This window comes from Protopterus annectens, chromosome 3.part1 (genome assembly GCF_019279795.1).
Source record: "Protopterus annectens isolate FY-2018-M chromosome 3.part1, PAN1.0, whole genome shotgun sequence".
Classification (NCBI taxonomy): Eukaryota; Metazoa; Chordata; order Ceratodontiformes; family Protopteridae; genus Protopterus; species Protopterus annectens.
In genome coordinates this window covers 1,865,471,678-1,865,488,057 of record NC_056732.1, presented here as the reverse complement: position 1 = coordinate 1,865,488,057, position 16,380 = coordinate 1,865,471,678, and the positions used below count along the sequence as shown (strand labels likewise).

Genomic DNA, 16,380 nt, shown 5'->3' with positions numbered 1-16,380 from the left:
GAAGGCTTTTGCGAGGTCCAGGTAGGCTGTGTGGACCACCTTCCCCTCGTCATTGGCCTTGGTGACTGTTTCAAAGAAATCGACCAGGTTTAAGAGGTAGGATCTGCCCTTAACAAAGCCGAACTGGGTAGGATCCAGTGTCTGTAGGTCCCCAATGTCTTTATTTATGAGGTCCATGATGATCCTTTCCATAGCTTTGCAGACCAAGCTAGTCAGGCTTATGGGGCGATAGTTTCCAGGATCCGTTGAGGCACCACCTTTGTGGAGCGGGACCACTGTTGCTGTACGTCACTCTTTGGGTAGATATCCTGCAGTAAGGCTGAGATTGAACAGTAGTTTTATGTTTGGGTTTAGCTCTTCTTGGAGATCATGTAGGACGCAGCCCGAGACACCGTCTGGTCCCATTGATGCTGTGTTTTTTGGTTTGGAGAGGGCGGCTCTTACCTGAGCATCTGAGATGTCAGGGGGGCAGCACTCTGCTGGGATAGATATTTGCCCTTTTGGTGGGGAGGGGGGGAGAAGTTTGCTCTAAACCTGTCAGCTAGGATGTTGGCAATGTCTGTGGGTTCGGTGTATTTTTTGTCATTTTGGACTAATTCTGAGCATATCTGGGAATTCCCACCCAGGTTCCTAACATAACTAAAGAAAGCCTTGTGATTATCCTTAGTGTCCTGTGCAATTTTTCTCTGGAAGCTGGCCTTAGACGATTTTATGAGTGCCCGTAGTTTTTTGCTAATACTGATCAGAGATGCCTTCCCTTTTTGGGATTTTGCTCTATCATGTAGTAGCTTCCTCCTTCTATTGTATAGTTTGTTTATGACTGGAGTCCACCAGACAGGACGTCTGCCTTTGGAGGATTGGGTCTTGGTTTTATTTGTGATTGCATGATCCATGCATTCCTGAAGGTGTTCATAGAATGCGTTTATAAAGGATTCTGCGGTCTGGGCCGTATTTTCCACAGGCCCGGGGGTTTTGAAGGATTCCACCTCGGTTTTGAGGAGTGTGAAATTTGCTTTAGAGAAGTTTTTCACTGTGGTTTTCTGGGCAGGGGGTGGGGTCGGGATGTGAATATCCAGTGAGATTAGTTTATGGTCTGATCTTACCAGTGAGGGATACACTTCTGGTATGGAGCATAGAGTCCCCATGTTGGTGATGATCAGGTCCAGTATGTTTTCCCCTCTTGTGGGAGTGGTAACAAGTTGTTCAGTAGCATTTGAGTTTATAAATTCTAGGAACCTTTGGGCTAGGGTGTTGGAGCTAGAGTAATGCTCCCAGTCTATGTTTGGGTAGTTGAAGTCTCCCAATATAATGGTGTTTGGAGAGACCTTCATATTTTCCAGTGTTCTCAGGAAGGCTGAGTGGGGTTCCTGGGTTTGGGAGGGTGGTCTGTAGCAGGCTATAAACTGGAAGGCAGTTTTACCCACTGTTATTTGCACATGGATAGTCTCTGATGCTTCGTGCATCACTCCACTGGTTGTCACTCCACTGGTGGTCATGGTAAACAATCACATATGAACAGTGAGCATAGTATATAATATCCATGGGCTACAACATCCTTTCCATTCTATTCTCACTTCCTCTTCCTAATGTCTTACCCTGCCAGAAGAGGGAAGCACTTTCCAGACCCACTCAAAAGAGAGACATCCAGGGGGATTCGGTAGAGCAGAGGGGGTCTAGATATTGCTTCATGTTCTTTTTAATGCCACTGAAGACTAAGGATCTCATGCCCATTCTTGACATGAAGGGCCTAGGCTTAAGCAACCTAAACCAGTTTGCTCCCATTCAGAAGTTTGACATGGTCACAGTGTGGCTTGCCCCCCCCTGTCTGCGAATAGGAGATTTGACGTGCCAAGCGCATTTCCAAGACACATACCTGAAAATCAAGATAGTCAAGGATGTTACTCTGATTACAAGTGGGAGCTAATCCCTTAATGGTCTCTTGCACTGCATGCTTAGTAATGTAACTATGATCAATGACCTGTCACCTATGATTAACAGTTTCAAGCCTTGTCTTTCAGACTGTCCTGGCCTACAGGATTTTTATGTGTATAGGTCAGTGGTAGCAGTATACTAAAGGCTGAATGGGTTGAATATCTTTTCCTTATTTAGATGAGTGGGTCTTTGTACCTCAACCATATAAAAACTAACTGCTGCCAGGAGTTCCTTAAAGATGTTTTCCAGTCCTTGGAGTTATGATGAACATCACAAACTCCCAGCTGCAGCCCTCTGTGTCTGAAGGTCATAGGATGCCTGCTTGACACCCACACTTGCATAACCAAGGCTCCCTCAGAAAAGGATTCCATTTTTTTATTCAAGTGGTGTCAAGCATTCTTCAGTCCTCTACAATTACAGAAGCCCTTTGCCTCAGTTCTCTGGGGGCTAATGGCTGCCATAATCTTATAATCTTATATCATATTTAGATTTTACAGGGAACCTTGTGGACTCAAGGACAGCAGGCTTTGGACTCTAGTATCTAGTAAGATAAAAATTTCCAAACATTGATGAGGGCACCCAACTTGGGATTTGCTGGCAACAGCTTCTCCCTGGGCAGCCCACTTAGAAGTATTATTGATCTGCTGGTGAGAGTCATCATGTATACTTCATCTCTAGGGTGGGAACATTGTTAAGGGTGAGCCATGTGATGTGAAGGCCATTTTACACATCAGTGTCCTAGAGTTGTGTGATCCTTTTCATGCTGTAGACTTTCCATGATAACCTTCATGAAGTGATTGACATATACTGCAACAACCTGAGAAATGTTGTGGTGCATCATTGGGTGGGGCATAGTCTGTTCCTACTCTCCCTTGTTGGGAGACTGTTAGAGAGTAGGGAATGTCTTCAATGCACTTTCTGATACCACATACCTTTGAGAACCCAACTCACTAGTGACCCAGATCAGGAATTGCTTGCTGCCCATGAGAGGGTATCTTAGTTGGTTGATAGTAAGGTCCCTTTACCACATGTGGAGAGTTTTCATTGCTCTCTGTTTACAAGTTTCACCTTTGCCAAATGCAGGGGCTTCTCCTTGATTTTCCCTTGAATCAGAGGATGAGGGATTCCTTAGTCCAAGACAGGCTTTCAGGTCTCTCTTAACAGCTTTCTCCATTTCTTGCATTTTCCAAGTTCCATTTGGGTCACTCTCGTAGCTTCCTTTTTGGTCTTACTAGATCTGGTTCCCCCTGCTGTGACTTCATCCCTGAGAGAAAGCTGTCCGGTTGAGGCCACCCAGGATCTTCCTCTCTCATCCATTTGACAAGTGTCATCTGGATTTTCATGACCACAGATTAACTGCTTGGTATTCTCCAGTTCTAATGATGGTTAGTGACCAGTTTACCCTGGCAGCATGGTGTGCATCCTTGTTTCCACCCAGAAGCCCAGCACTAGGAAAACGTACAAAGATAAAATGGGCTTTTCTTGGGTCTGGGTTTTGAATGATGGTTGAATCCTTTTGTTGCTCCTGTTCTAGTAGTCCTGGAGTATGTCCCTCCCATTCTTTGCTCAGAGGTGAGGTTGTTATGTACTGTGGTTCACTTAGCATCCATCTTGTTCTTTCATTTAGGTTGTCAGAATTTCTCTTTCATCTCTCTTAAGTTGTGTAATAGTTTTCTGAAGGAAGCCTTTCTCCTTAGACATCTGATTAGATATCCTGTTCCACAATGGGATCTCAAATTTTAGCCAGAGCAGTTGACTCAATCTCCCTTTGAACTGGCCTTCAGAGCAGAGTTGAAGCTCTTTTCTGAAAAAAAAAGCATTTTACTCCTGGCTATCCAGCAGTTAGTGCAAAGGACTAAAGCTCTGACTTGTTAATGAGAGGCTTTGTGTGCCAAAGGTACAGGGTTTGAATCTTTCCACTTTCATTCACCTACTCTGTGATCTTTAGCAAGTCACTTAAACCGATAGTGCTTTGGGGCAGTTGAGATTTTGGGAATGGGGTTATGCTCCATAATGGTCTCGTATTCTACATGCCTAGTAACTACCTATACATCTGGCAGGCTGAACTTCAGGTTTTGTGTGTAATCCACCATACCTTGTGTTTCATAAAAACAGAGGTGTTAGTGTGATGAAGTTAATTCCTCAATGACTACTGACATAAATGTCAACTAGACAGTAAATTTTCCAGTAGTTTTTCTGGATCATTCTGACAAGGGAGAATACCTGCTTCAGTGTTTAGATATTCACAGGTAGCTGCTGTTTTACCTCCATTGGACTATTGATTAGGAAAGATGTACAGCAGGTTGTCTCCTTTACTGTAACAAATATGTGAATATGAAAGTCTGTAAAGCACCTTTGTCAAGAAGGTTTCTGAGCGTATTACATTTTTTTTTATCTGAGGCATGGAAAATCTTTAGTAGGAGAATCTAAAGTTCATTCCACAGAGTGGGAGCCACCTGTCGGGCACTTTTCCATAATGTATCTGGTAATGATATTTATGCTGCTGATACTTGGGCTTCTATAGGCAACTTTCTGAAGCATTACATGCTGGATGTAATCTTTATGTCTTGTGGCATTTGGGGCCAGTGTTTTCCAATTTCTTGTCTCATAAATAAATAAATAAATAAAAAAAAAAATAAGTCCACCCAGGTTGACTGCTGAGGTCTCTATACTAATTATAGGGAAGGGTGGACCAGTCCATGATGGATATGAAAACTATGTACTTACTGTCATGATTGATCTGAATTGTCATGCTTTGTGCACCACTACAGTCCTAGCAATTATCCCCTGTATAGAAAATGGGGTGTATGTATGTAGGTAGGGTGCTCTGAGTGGCCTACTTAAAACTGGACAGTGAAGGAGGCATAATAGGGATTATGTCATGGGGAGGAGTTAAATCTTATTTGTATTGGTGCTGAGGTGACTGAGCTGGAGAGTGATTCTGGCATGCTGGGTATTGGGTATTATGTAAGGGGGAGGAGTTAAATCTTATTTGTATTGGTGCTGAGGTGACTGAGCTGGTGAGTGATTCTGGCATGCTGGGTATTGGGTATTATGTAAGGGGGAGGAGTTGAATCTTATTTGTATTGGTGCTGAGGTGACTGAGCTGGTGAGTGATTCTGGCATGCTGGGTATTGGGTATTATGTAAGGGGGAGGAGTTGAATCTTATTTGTATTGGTGCTGAGGTGACTGAGCTGGTGAGTGATTCTGGCATGCTGGGTATTGGGTATTATGTAAGGGGGAGGAGTTAAATCTTATTTGTATTGGTGCTGAGGTGACTGAGCTGGTGAGTGATTCTGGCATGCTGGGTATTGGGTATTATGTAAGGAGAGGAGTTAAAGCCCAGGAAAGTTTGTATTGGCACTGAGGTGATTAAGCTGGTGATTGATGGTGGCTTGCTGGGTATTGATTAAAAGGCAAAGAAAGTTTGTATCGGTGCTATTATGGCACAAAGGCTATATTCATATTAGAAGAGGAAGGTGAACAACAGGCATGTAGAAAATAAATGAAAAATGTGCAAGCTCCGTTTGCTGCTCTAAGCAGAAAGAATGCACTAAACTTTCTCTATATATTTCAAAAATAGTGTGCTAATTTATTAAAAAACATACATAACATCAGGTTAAGCGCTTTCATCTGTCTGTAAATAGACTTCATCAGAACACTTCCTTTTTACCAATGCAGGTTTTTATAAAAATTGCAAAATTGCTAACCAATCCCCAACATCTTTCCTTAACAGTCACATACTTCAATTACATATTTAAAGTGCTCAGTGCATTCATTATTTTATCATTACAATTGCCCATCCTTTTTTAGATTCAGTTAAATACAAATACTAAAAAGTGAATACTGACAAATACTCATACCAAAACACAACAATCCTATCCTAACACTACATCCTGTGACCATGTGTCAGCTTGTACATACATATCTATACTAATGATTTACCATACATGTCTGTTTAAAACAAATCTGTCAACTATGCTTAAAATATTTAAAAGTGCAAGGTAAATGACCAATAAATGAGCATCTTAAGCGAAAAAGACCAAACTAATTATTATATACTTTAACTATAATTTTCTAATATGGGTTTAATGGAAATGCTCTCCTTAATCCCTGGGTAAACCAATGCATTTAACTTAATCTGCCATCTAGTTTCCCTTTCACCCAATCTCTTACGTATATTCCCCCCCCAGGGTTCATTTTGATGCTCTCTAATATACCAAATTTAAAAGAGTCACAGATAATACTGTAGATGCCTCCACAGAGCATTTTTTGCATCTTTTTTCCTGATACAATACCCATGATCGTAAATTCTATTCCTTAGGCATCTGTCTGTCTCACCCACATAATAGCATGGGCATTTTGTACATTTAGCAAGGCATACTACATGTGGAGTACGACAATTCCCTTTCTTAAATTTTACCTCCGTTCTCTTTGTATCTTCCAAGATAAGAGATGGCACCTGTAATATCTGACTACACTGGTTACACTGCCCGCATTTACTGGTACCTTCTTTCTTTCCTGTGTCATCCCTTTTAGATATCTTCCTTTCCAGTTCACTTTTTAAATTTCTTCCATTTTTAGAGACAAACAGAGGATGTTCTCCTATCTTTTTATACACATTTTGTTCTGTTTTCAGGATGTTCCAATTTGATTCTACTATTTTTCTTATATCTTGTGCATAAGGTCCATATTAGAATATACAAGCTCTCTTATAATTAATTTCAACCTCACCATCCTTTACCTTACTATTATCGGAGGTTCTAATGAACCCGGCACCTAATATGGGTTTATATTTCTTACCCCATTCATTTTTCACATATTCTTTAGTGTCCTCAATTAAGTATGGAGGGTATCCTCTGTCCTTAAACATATTCGCTATAAGGTCCAATTCATTTACCATGTTTGTATAATCTGAGGTCATTCTTGCAGCACGAATGTATTGACCTTTTATAATACTACGTTTTTGGCTATATGAGTGACAGCTGGAATACTGTAAATATGAATTACTAAAAGTGTCCTTTCTGTATATTTTTGACCTGAATTTTCCATTTTCGACAAAAATATATGTATCCAAATATGAAATTTTGTTCTTATCCATATTGTATGTAAATTAGCATGTAGAAAAGTCATTATGGTACACCCATAACTTATTTCTATGCTAATCCGAGTACAGTGATTTAAGTGCAGGATTATAAATCCATATAATTTACTTCTCTATGTAGATTAATACCCTTGTGTCTTACTACTAATTGTTATACTGCTACTGAATGAGCAAAAACTCATTATTCTGGTTGTTAATCTATAACTGAGATAGTTAAGATTTCACAAATCTGTCAGTAAATAGGAAGAAAGGAGTAATTATTAACTTTGGCAAATTACCATCTAGTACAACGGAACATTTTAACATAGTTGGTTACAATCTTGTTGAAACCACTTGTGTTCATCTGTGGGCACAGTAAATGAAGAGCAAGTACATTTTGTGTGTTTTCAGGTGCCAAAAAACTTTGAAGATGTTGCTGTTGAGTTTTCAAGTGAAGAGTGGAAGATGTTGAGTGAAAAGGACAAAGAGTTACACAGGGATGTGATGGTACAGAACTATAAGAACATGATTTCTTTAGGTAAGGGGATCTCTGAGGTAAATCCTTAATGACTGAAATTCAAATATTCATATTTCTTTGCAATAAGAATTCTTTCAGTAACATGATCTTACAGTGTACTGATTTACAATTCTACATGGGTAGTACAAAGATGTTAGAAGTGCACTCTTATCTTGAGAAATGTACTTGCATATAATAACAGTGATTGCATGTAATAATAGTGGTATTACATGAGTTAAAAGAATTACATGATTAGAAAAATCTTTGTTCAAGTGTTTATTCCTGTTTGAATATTAACATGTGGTGTGCAACATAGATATTCTTCAGTTCCTTCAGACTGTTCATGTAATTTTTCCTGAGGGGTTGTTACTTTTTTAATTCATAACTGCTCCGAAACACATTGCTGTGAATTCCAACCATCAAATGTTTATTTTGACAATAATACAAAAGCGATTAGCTGAGTACCCATCAGTGATATTCATTACATCAACTATATTATGCTTTAAGTCCTTAATTGCAAGTCCAACATTGGCTTGACTTTGTGTCAGGTGCAACACTAATTCAATTTTCCAACATTTTATTATTTAAAAACACATTTATTTTTCAGAAAAATAAAGTACTTTTTCAGTTTTGCAATTAATTCAGGGTAAAATAATGCATTATTTTATTTTGTACTGAATTAAATACCCTAAACTAATAACCGTAATTTGAGCTATAGAGACCTCATGTGGCTAATTAGATTTCCTTCCATTCCTGCTGTTATATGCGGAGTGTATAACTTTAAATATGCTAATGACTTAAGCTATAGGGAGATGCATGTTATGGGGTACAGATTCCTGCTGTTATATGTGGAGTGTATAACTTTAAATATGCTAATGACTAAGCTATAGGGAGATGCATGTTATGTGGTACATATTCCTGCTGTTATATATGGAGTCTATAACTTTAAATATGCTAATGACTAAGCTATAGGGAGATGCATGTTATGTGGTACATATTCCTGCTGTTATATATGGAGTGTATAACTTTAAATATGCTAATGACTAAGCTATAGGGAGATGCATGTTATGTGGTACATATTCCTGCTGTTATATATGGAGTGTATAACTTTAAATATGCTATTGTCTAAGCTATAGGGAGATGCATGTTATGTGGTACATATTCCTGCTGTTATATGGAGTGTATAACTTTAAATATGCTAATGACTAAGCTATAGGGAGATGCATGTTATGTGGTACATATTCCTGCTGTTATATATGGAGTGTATAACTTTAAATATGCTAATGAATAAGCTATAGGGAGATGCATATTATGTGGTACATATTCCTGCTGTTATATATGGAGTGTATAACTTTAAATATGCTAATGACTAAGCTATAGGGAGATGCATGTTATGTGGTACATATTTCTGCATCCTTCATTAAGGCAGTCAGATTAAAGAGTAAACATCTCATGGAAGCTGATGCTCATTTGGAGTGTTTATGTTGCCCCACAGAGTATCCTGATAAACATCTGCATATTCCATGGTATGAGAGCAGGGGAAGTGCATTTGTGAAATGAATAAATATATTTATTTTCAATATTTTATCTGCTTGAAAATACAAAAGAAATTAAGTCACTGTTAAAATAATGATCTGTAATTACAGCTACCGAGAATTCTGTTACTGCAGGAACATTAACAGAAAACTTGAAGTTTATATCCAGAAATTTAATTTATTTCTCACTAAAAGCTGATAGCTGAGAAGGCTGAAAAGTTACTGTGTGCCATAAGTCTGCATTTCACTAGGGAAGCCTTGAAGATGTTTAAGTTTTACTTTTCTTGAAGAAGTAGAAGAAAAATAAGAATATTTAGAGCACAGTTCATGACTTTTTGCAAGCCTTAATGCAATTTGCCATTTGTTTTTTTGAAAAGGTCACAAGATCCTAGACTGACTGTCATTTCTTATGTTACTAAGCTGAGAAATCAAGGTAAAAGCTATCAACCAGAAGCAGTCTATTCAGACCCCAGAAGTGACCTAATCAAAAGTTTTGAAAGTGTGCAGAGTGAGTGAAATAACTAGTATACCGTTTAAATAATTGGCTGAGAAAATAGATGCATAAAAGGTAAATGTGAATCAAACAAAACAGTAAATGATATGCAAAAGAAGCTATTTTAGAGAGTACTATAACATTAATGGAGACAAAGATGGCCATGAGTGCAGAATTAATATTATGCATTCTAAATTCATGCCTTAAATTCTAAGTGTAGATTAGCAGCAAGACAATGCTTCATTTCATGCTATTATCAATTTTGCACATTTTTTGCTTTGAAAAAGCAATATTCAAGGATACACAAAAGAAAAAACAGATGTCATCAAAAGAATTTCCATGGTATTTGACAGAAATAAAAAAAGGCATTTCTTTAACATATAGCTCAGGTGCTTTTAAAGTAAAAATATGTGATACAGTGAAGTCTGAAAATGCATCAGATGCATTAAGACAATAGTGCAATTCAGATTGTTGCTGTGAAATTGACAAGATAGCGGTAGGCAAAATGTTGAATTTAATAGATGACAACTATTTCTTTTTTCCAGCTTATTTTCCCTCCCTACAAAATGTTTTCCATACTTCTACATATTAAAAAAAATATTCTGTGATATTTCTGTCTTAGTCAGGCAAGTCAGCTCAGCTTCCTCATTACACACATTGGGGCTGAATTTAATCTCATGAGACTTTCTTCAGGAATTTGTCTTCCTTGCTCTTTTCGCTTATCATGTCTGAATGTTTCTGACAAGGCAAACACCTATAGCAAGGTACCTACAGCTCTTTTTTTTTATTTCACACCCATTGGGATCAAAAGGCCATACAGTCTGCAAATTCATAGCTGTTGTGCTGTGCACTATCACTTCTTCTGCACTCTTTCCTTCTCCCAAGGTTATAAGCCTTTTGAGGTTTTGGTACTTCATGACTCTCTAATTTTACATCCAAAGGTAAGGATCACTGAGAACAACTTCACTAAATTACTGATATTTGGAAACCAAGGCATGGTATGCACTGTCAGACTCAAGGAAGATGGTGGGAGGAAGAGAACTGAAATTTCCAATAATCCACTTTGAAAATGGCTATGTTATCTTAGTTTTTGTTAAGCACTTTGTGTAACACATCTGTAGGAAACCAATGTATTAAGAGTCACTGCAAATGAGTCGTGGCACTTTTGCTCTGGATTGTCAAACTTCATAGTGTTTCTCACTACTTTCATTCTGAGTGAAGGAAATCTGATCACACAGGAGTGACTAGAGTGATTTAATCCTATCAGCTTGCTGTAGCAGCCATAGGTTCAATGCTAATACTGTGTAAATGTAAGATAAGAAGTTCAATCTCCTTTTTAAACCTGTAGCATTAAACATGTTGTTCTTCTTAGTGTATCAGGTAATTTAACTTTCAGGAAGGTTTGAGTGGTAAAATAAATTCATAGTGTGGTAGCAAAAATGTGTGTGTACAGAAAACTCACATAATTACAGGGACATATCAAAAGAGTTAAGGACCATGGTAATGTCTTCTCTGTTTTTTAATTTCTCCAAATCTTTTTGGTTTCTGATATCGTGACAGGACTGGACCCCATTCCTAAATCAAAGTATGATTAAAGTTCATGAAATGAGTATTGTTTCAATCTTTGATATCACCCAAAAGTATTCTTTGCAGCACCCGCAAAGTGCCCAGTAATGACTCCTCCTGCAATTCGTACAAGTTGCATGTATTGGTAACATATCTAAATGCAATTGTAGATGTTTTTTTATTAGACCCATTGCACCTAATATTATTGGGACTGTCTGGGTATCTTTCTTCCACATTGCTCTTGTTTCTGCCTGCAAATGTCCTGCATGAATAAGCTGATTTACTTACAGGCTTGGGAAGTCTACAAGGAGAATATCTTCTGCAAATAAATGATGATGTATTACCAGTGACAGATACTTTTTGGGAAGCATACCTCTCAACCTCTCAGTGCAAGAAGTCTGGACAAAGCCAGAAATAATCGGGGACAAAGACCCAAAAATAGGCACAAAGTTTAAATATTCCTCCTATAAACTTAAAAAGTTGTTAGAATAACAAATTTTGCATTGTTATATATTTATGTAATGTTTTTTTGCTTAAATGTCTTTATTGATTTTGCATTGATTTTGCAAAATGAATGTAATTTCATAACTTTACAATATAAAACATAATTTACACATGTTAACTATAGACCGTTAACTATAAAATCTAAACAAACTGTTTACAAAGGTGTCTAAGTTTAAAATATATTACACATTTTTACATTTAAAACTTAATTTATGCGCTATTAGAGTCATCTCTCTCCATTATTCACTTTATTCCATAAGTTGTAATAAGATTTGGTTCTTTCTGATCTCATTCTAATGATTCTCATTTCCATTCATGATACATTTAATACGATGCTTCTGTACTCTTTAAATGTGGGTGAAGGCTCACTTTTCCAGTTTGTAGCAATGGTTTTGCATGCTGTAGGCAATAGTGTCCATAAAAGTGAAAAATTGGTTATAGCAAAACATTGGGTTATGGGAGCATTAGACAAAAATCAAAGATTTAGACAAATGAAAATTATCATTAAAAAGTATTTGCAAGAAAAAATTAACTTTATCCCAAAATGGTTTAAGTAAATGACAATCGTAAAACATATACCTCGAATCTGCTCTCAAGTTCCGTTTTTATCTCCAACATCCCATATTTTGTTTAAACATTATTCCATTTTTATGTGGTGTTATAAAGGACCTATGAATAAATTTCCATGTGAAAAGTTTACATTGCAGTGAAAGAGCAGAGCTGTTTGTTTTGTGGAGAAAATATACATTTTTTTGTCATTGTCCTTTGATTATTGTTTTTTAGTAGCCTCAAAGATTCTCTGTCTCATATAATTCCATTTTCTTAATTATTTTATAGATGTTTGATAAGTAGCCTTTTCCATGAACAGCTTGTGTTGTCGAAAAGACCAAGTGTTCTATAAATTTAGGTTTATTTTGTCTGATTGTTGATTGCATCATCTCTGTTCTGTTTAAAATGTACTGTCTTATATCCTATATGCTTAGCATTAGATCATGACCTAAATCAGATTTGTTTATATGTTCCATTATTAAAATTTTTCCAGAGTCTAGTCTAGTAACTGATGCCAGTAAGTCAGTTCATGCTTTCTAAAAGCCTTAATTGTATTTATATCAAAAGTTTTAATGTTGTTTTGTGTGCATGCAGTAGGATATAGCAAGAATGACCAAGCTTTTATGTTGGGATTCCTATTCATAAGGGTTTTCTATCCTTTCAATACGGTTGTATAAACTTAGAACTTATGTCCTTCTGTTTGTTTTCTGTACAATGTTCTGTCTTTATCCAAAGAAAATTATTTGATACCAACTCAGTATATTGTGATTTATTTATTAATTTATTATTTATTTATTTCCAGTTTGATGACTGGGGAGGTCTACTGGGCTGAAGGAGCCCATTGTCAGTGGAGGCCCAGGGAGAAAAGCTCCATATTACATAGTAAAACTAAGCAAAGTGTAATAGCAAAATTGAAGAACATACATTACATATCAGATTAGAGACACGTTGTTCTTTGGTTATATAGCATCTAAAAATTGTATGATGTCAGTAAAGAAAATTCTTCCCAGAAAGGAGAGAATAAAAGGTGGAAAGTAAACTATTTACAATGTATAAATTCTTGATATTGATGTATTCAGAGAGAGGCAGTTGTATAATAGGAAAAGTTGGAGAACATACATTACATCTAGAGACGAGTTGTTATCCTTTGGTTACATAGCATCTAAAATTGTATGATGGCAGTAATAAGAATCATTCCCAGAAAGGGGAGAATAAAAGGCAGAAAGTAAACTATTTACAATATATACATTCACGATATTGATGTTAGATTTCATTATATTCAGAATGAGGCAGTTGTTCAAGAATTCAGTATGGAGTAGAATTACTAGTAATTTAGGTAGGGAGATCAGTATGAAGTAGAGTTACTAGTAGGTTAGGTAGGGAGAATGCAATTGCATTTCCAGTTAGAGGAGAGGTAGGAATGAAGCTGAGTTTTAAAGTGTTCAAAGTTTTCAGAAGTTCTTGAAGGAGGGATAAAATTCAATTTTTTGGCTAACGAAAAGGATAGGAGAAGCTGACCAGCGGGACGGTTCGGTTTATGTACAGTGCTTAGATTTTGGTAGACAAATCTTAGAGTTCTGTGTGGGGTGTATGATTGTAAGTTGTTAGTGCTGGACATTTAGTTGGTTTAAATATTAGCTTGTGGGCTGTAGTGAGTTGGAGGTAGTAAAGGTAGTTGGGGAGTTCTAGCCAGTTTAGCAGAGGGAGAGCAGTACAGTGGTGGGAGGAGTATTTAGATTTGGTGGCAAATTTTGAAATTTTGTTATAACAGAGTTCCAGTTTGGAAGAGATTGAGGAAGATAGGTTAGTTAGTAGGGGAGCACCGTACAATAGTGATGGTAGTAAGTAGGTAGTGGCGAGGGTTTGTCTTGTAGAAGGAGAGAGAAAGTGGAAGTTTCTCTACAGCATACCAAGTTTTTGATGTGTTTTCTTAATATTTTGCTGAATGGGTATCGAATTTTTAGGTGTTCATCTATAGTAGCCCCAAGAAGTTTAGCAAAAGGAACGACTTCTATGGTGGAGTTGGCATGGCTGATAATTTGGAAAGAGTTTTTGTCAAGAGGGAGTGATTTTGAGGGAGAGAATAGTAAAATTTTGGATTTGTTGACATTTAGAGAGAGGTGGTTTTGAAGCATCCAGTTCTCAGTGATGGTAATGTAAGACCTGATTTTAGCCATATCTTTTCATGTATGTGTTTCCATCTGACAGAATAAACATTATTTGCCCATTATTATATTATATTGTTTTTATATTTGACAGTGCATATATTTCTATTTCTGGAAGACTGATTCCTCCTACTTCTCAATCGTTTTTGTGATGTTTCAAAGCTATTCTGGATTTATTAGGATATCATAAGAAGTTTAACATTAGTTTGTTAAATTGTTTTATGTAGGATTTAGGTGGAGGTATAGAAAAGGCTTGTGTGAAGTGGGTTCCTATCAGATAGTTGAACTTCTGCAAGTTTGAACCTCATATGGTCGAGACCATAAGTTCAAATTTGCAGAAGTTTGAGCGTTTCAATGGAAATCTCCTTAAGGGGAGGTTTCAATTTTGTTCACTGTGTTGCGACCTCGGAGTTGGTATATTTAAGTAGCAAGGTTTGTTTATTTTGTTTGTTTCCTTTTTTTTATCAATAGTCGAAGTTTTTTAACTTCGAACAGGATGTTTTGAATATTCCGTGTTCAAAGTTATTAAACTTCAGCTATCATATAGACCCATATGAAGTATCATATTTTTGGAAAAAATGATCATTTAATTGTATAATGCCTGTCCTGCATTGTAAAAAAAAGTATTTATTCCATTTTTGAATGAGTGTTTTAAAGTTATTTAGAATATTAGAGTAGTTTATTGCTATTGTCTTATCTAGTTCATCTGTTAATGTAACCCCTAAGTATTGTATTTTATTGTCAGCAGCTATATATTTAGCAAAATCCGTATGTCTTACTTATTAATTTATAAGTAATATCTGTGTCTCATTTTCATGAAATTTAAGGCCCAAGAGTTTCTAAAAGTGTTCCATTTAAGATAATAGAGTTTTTAGAGAGGTGTTATCATCCTTTGAGGTTAACAAAATGTCATCTGCAAACAACTAAACCTTCATTTCCAGACTATTGTCAATTTGTATACCCTTCATATTCTTATCCATTCGAATATAATTTGCAGAAGGTTTGATTACTAAGGCAAATAATAACGGGAACAAAGGGGCATCCCTGTTTTGTACCTTTGGTAATTTCTTAAGATTTAGAAAAGCATGATCAAATCTTTATATATGCTAAGGATTTTTCAAAAAGTTATTTATTTAATAATGTGAATTTTTGGGAAACATCCATATTCTTCTAAAATTGACCATAGATAATCCCAGTGGACAGAATTGTATATATTTTCTGAAGGATATTAAGTCTTAAACTCAAATGTCTGCCATTATTTAGTAGTATTTAATGACCTCAATCCTCCGTAATTTGCCAGAAAACTGCAAATTTTATGAGAAAAAGACCAAACATATGAGGCAAAAGTCTGGATATTCTGCAAAAATCTGAACAGTTGAAAGGTATGCTGGGAAGCATTATTAGCTGTCAAAGAGTAGACCAGAGCAACAGAATGATTAAATGTGTTGCTAAAAATTGATAAGAGCTGGTAGAATGGGTGACAAGTATGACCCTTGTGGGGGAAATAACAGCATAAAGTGATTAAAAGACTATTATCAATGGCTTACAGTTGAAATGGCATTAATAGTGCCAAAGGCTTGGTTCCCTTCAGTATTAAATGTAAACTAGAGATTCTGGCAAATAAAACTGACAAAAAATCTCCAAATGTTATATTTTAATCCTCCTTTAGTAAGTCACAGCTTGCTTAACAAACTGTTTAAAATGCTTCTGATGTTGCTGAAGTACCAAAGAGTTGTAACACAACTATTTGAAGGGATGGAAAGTGTAGCAAAATAACTGATGGTCTGTTAGGGTAGAATTACAACTAACTGACCATCACTCTAAGTGTGGTGTAGAACTAAGAGCAGCAGAGTGGCCTAGCGGATAGCATTTTTACCTCACAGGTAGAAGTTCTTTGGTTCGATTCTTGACCTGGGTGCCTTCTTTGCAGAATCTGCATGTCCTCCCTGTGTTCCACTGGGTTTCTTCCTGCATTACAAAGACATGTACTAGGTGGATTGGACACACTAAGTTGGCTAGAGGTGTGAGTGTGTGA

General features: G+C 36.7%; 1 protein-coding gene across 1 annotated transcript in view; it reads left to right on the top strand.

Annotated features, from left to right (window-relative positions):
* Positions 1–16,380, top strand: part of LOC122798782 (zinc finger protein 182-like) — a 195,595-nt gene that overhangs the window by 47,203 nt on the left and 132,012 nt on the right. Inside the window, exon 2 of the mRNA XM_044067892.1 lies at positions 7,428–7,554. Within this exon, the coding sequence (XP_043923827.1) occupies positions 7,428–7,554 (127 nt within the window). The remainder of the gene's footprint in view (positions 1–7,427; positions 7,555–16,380) is intronic.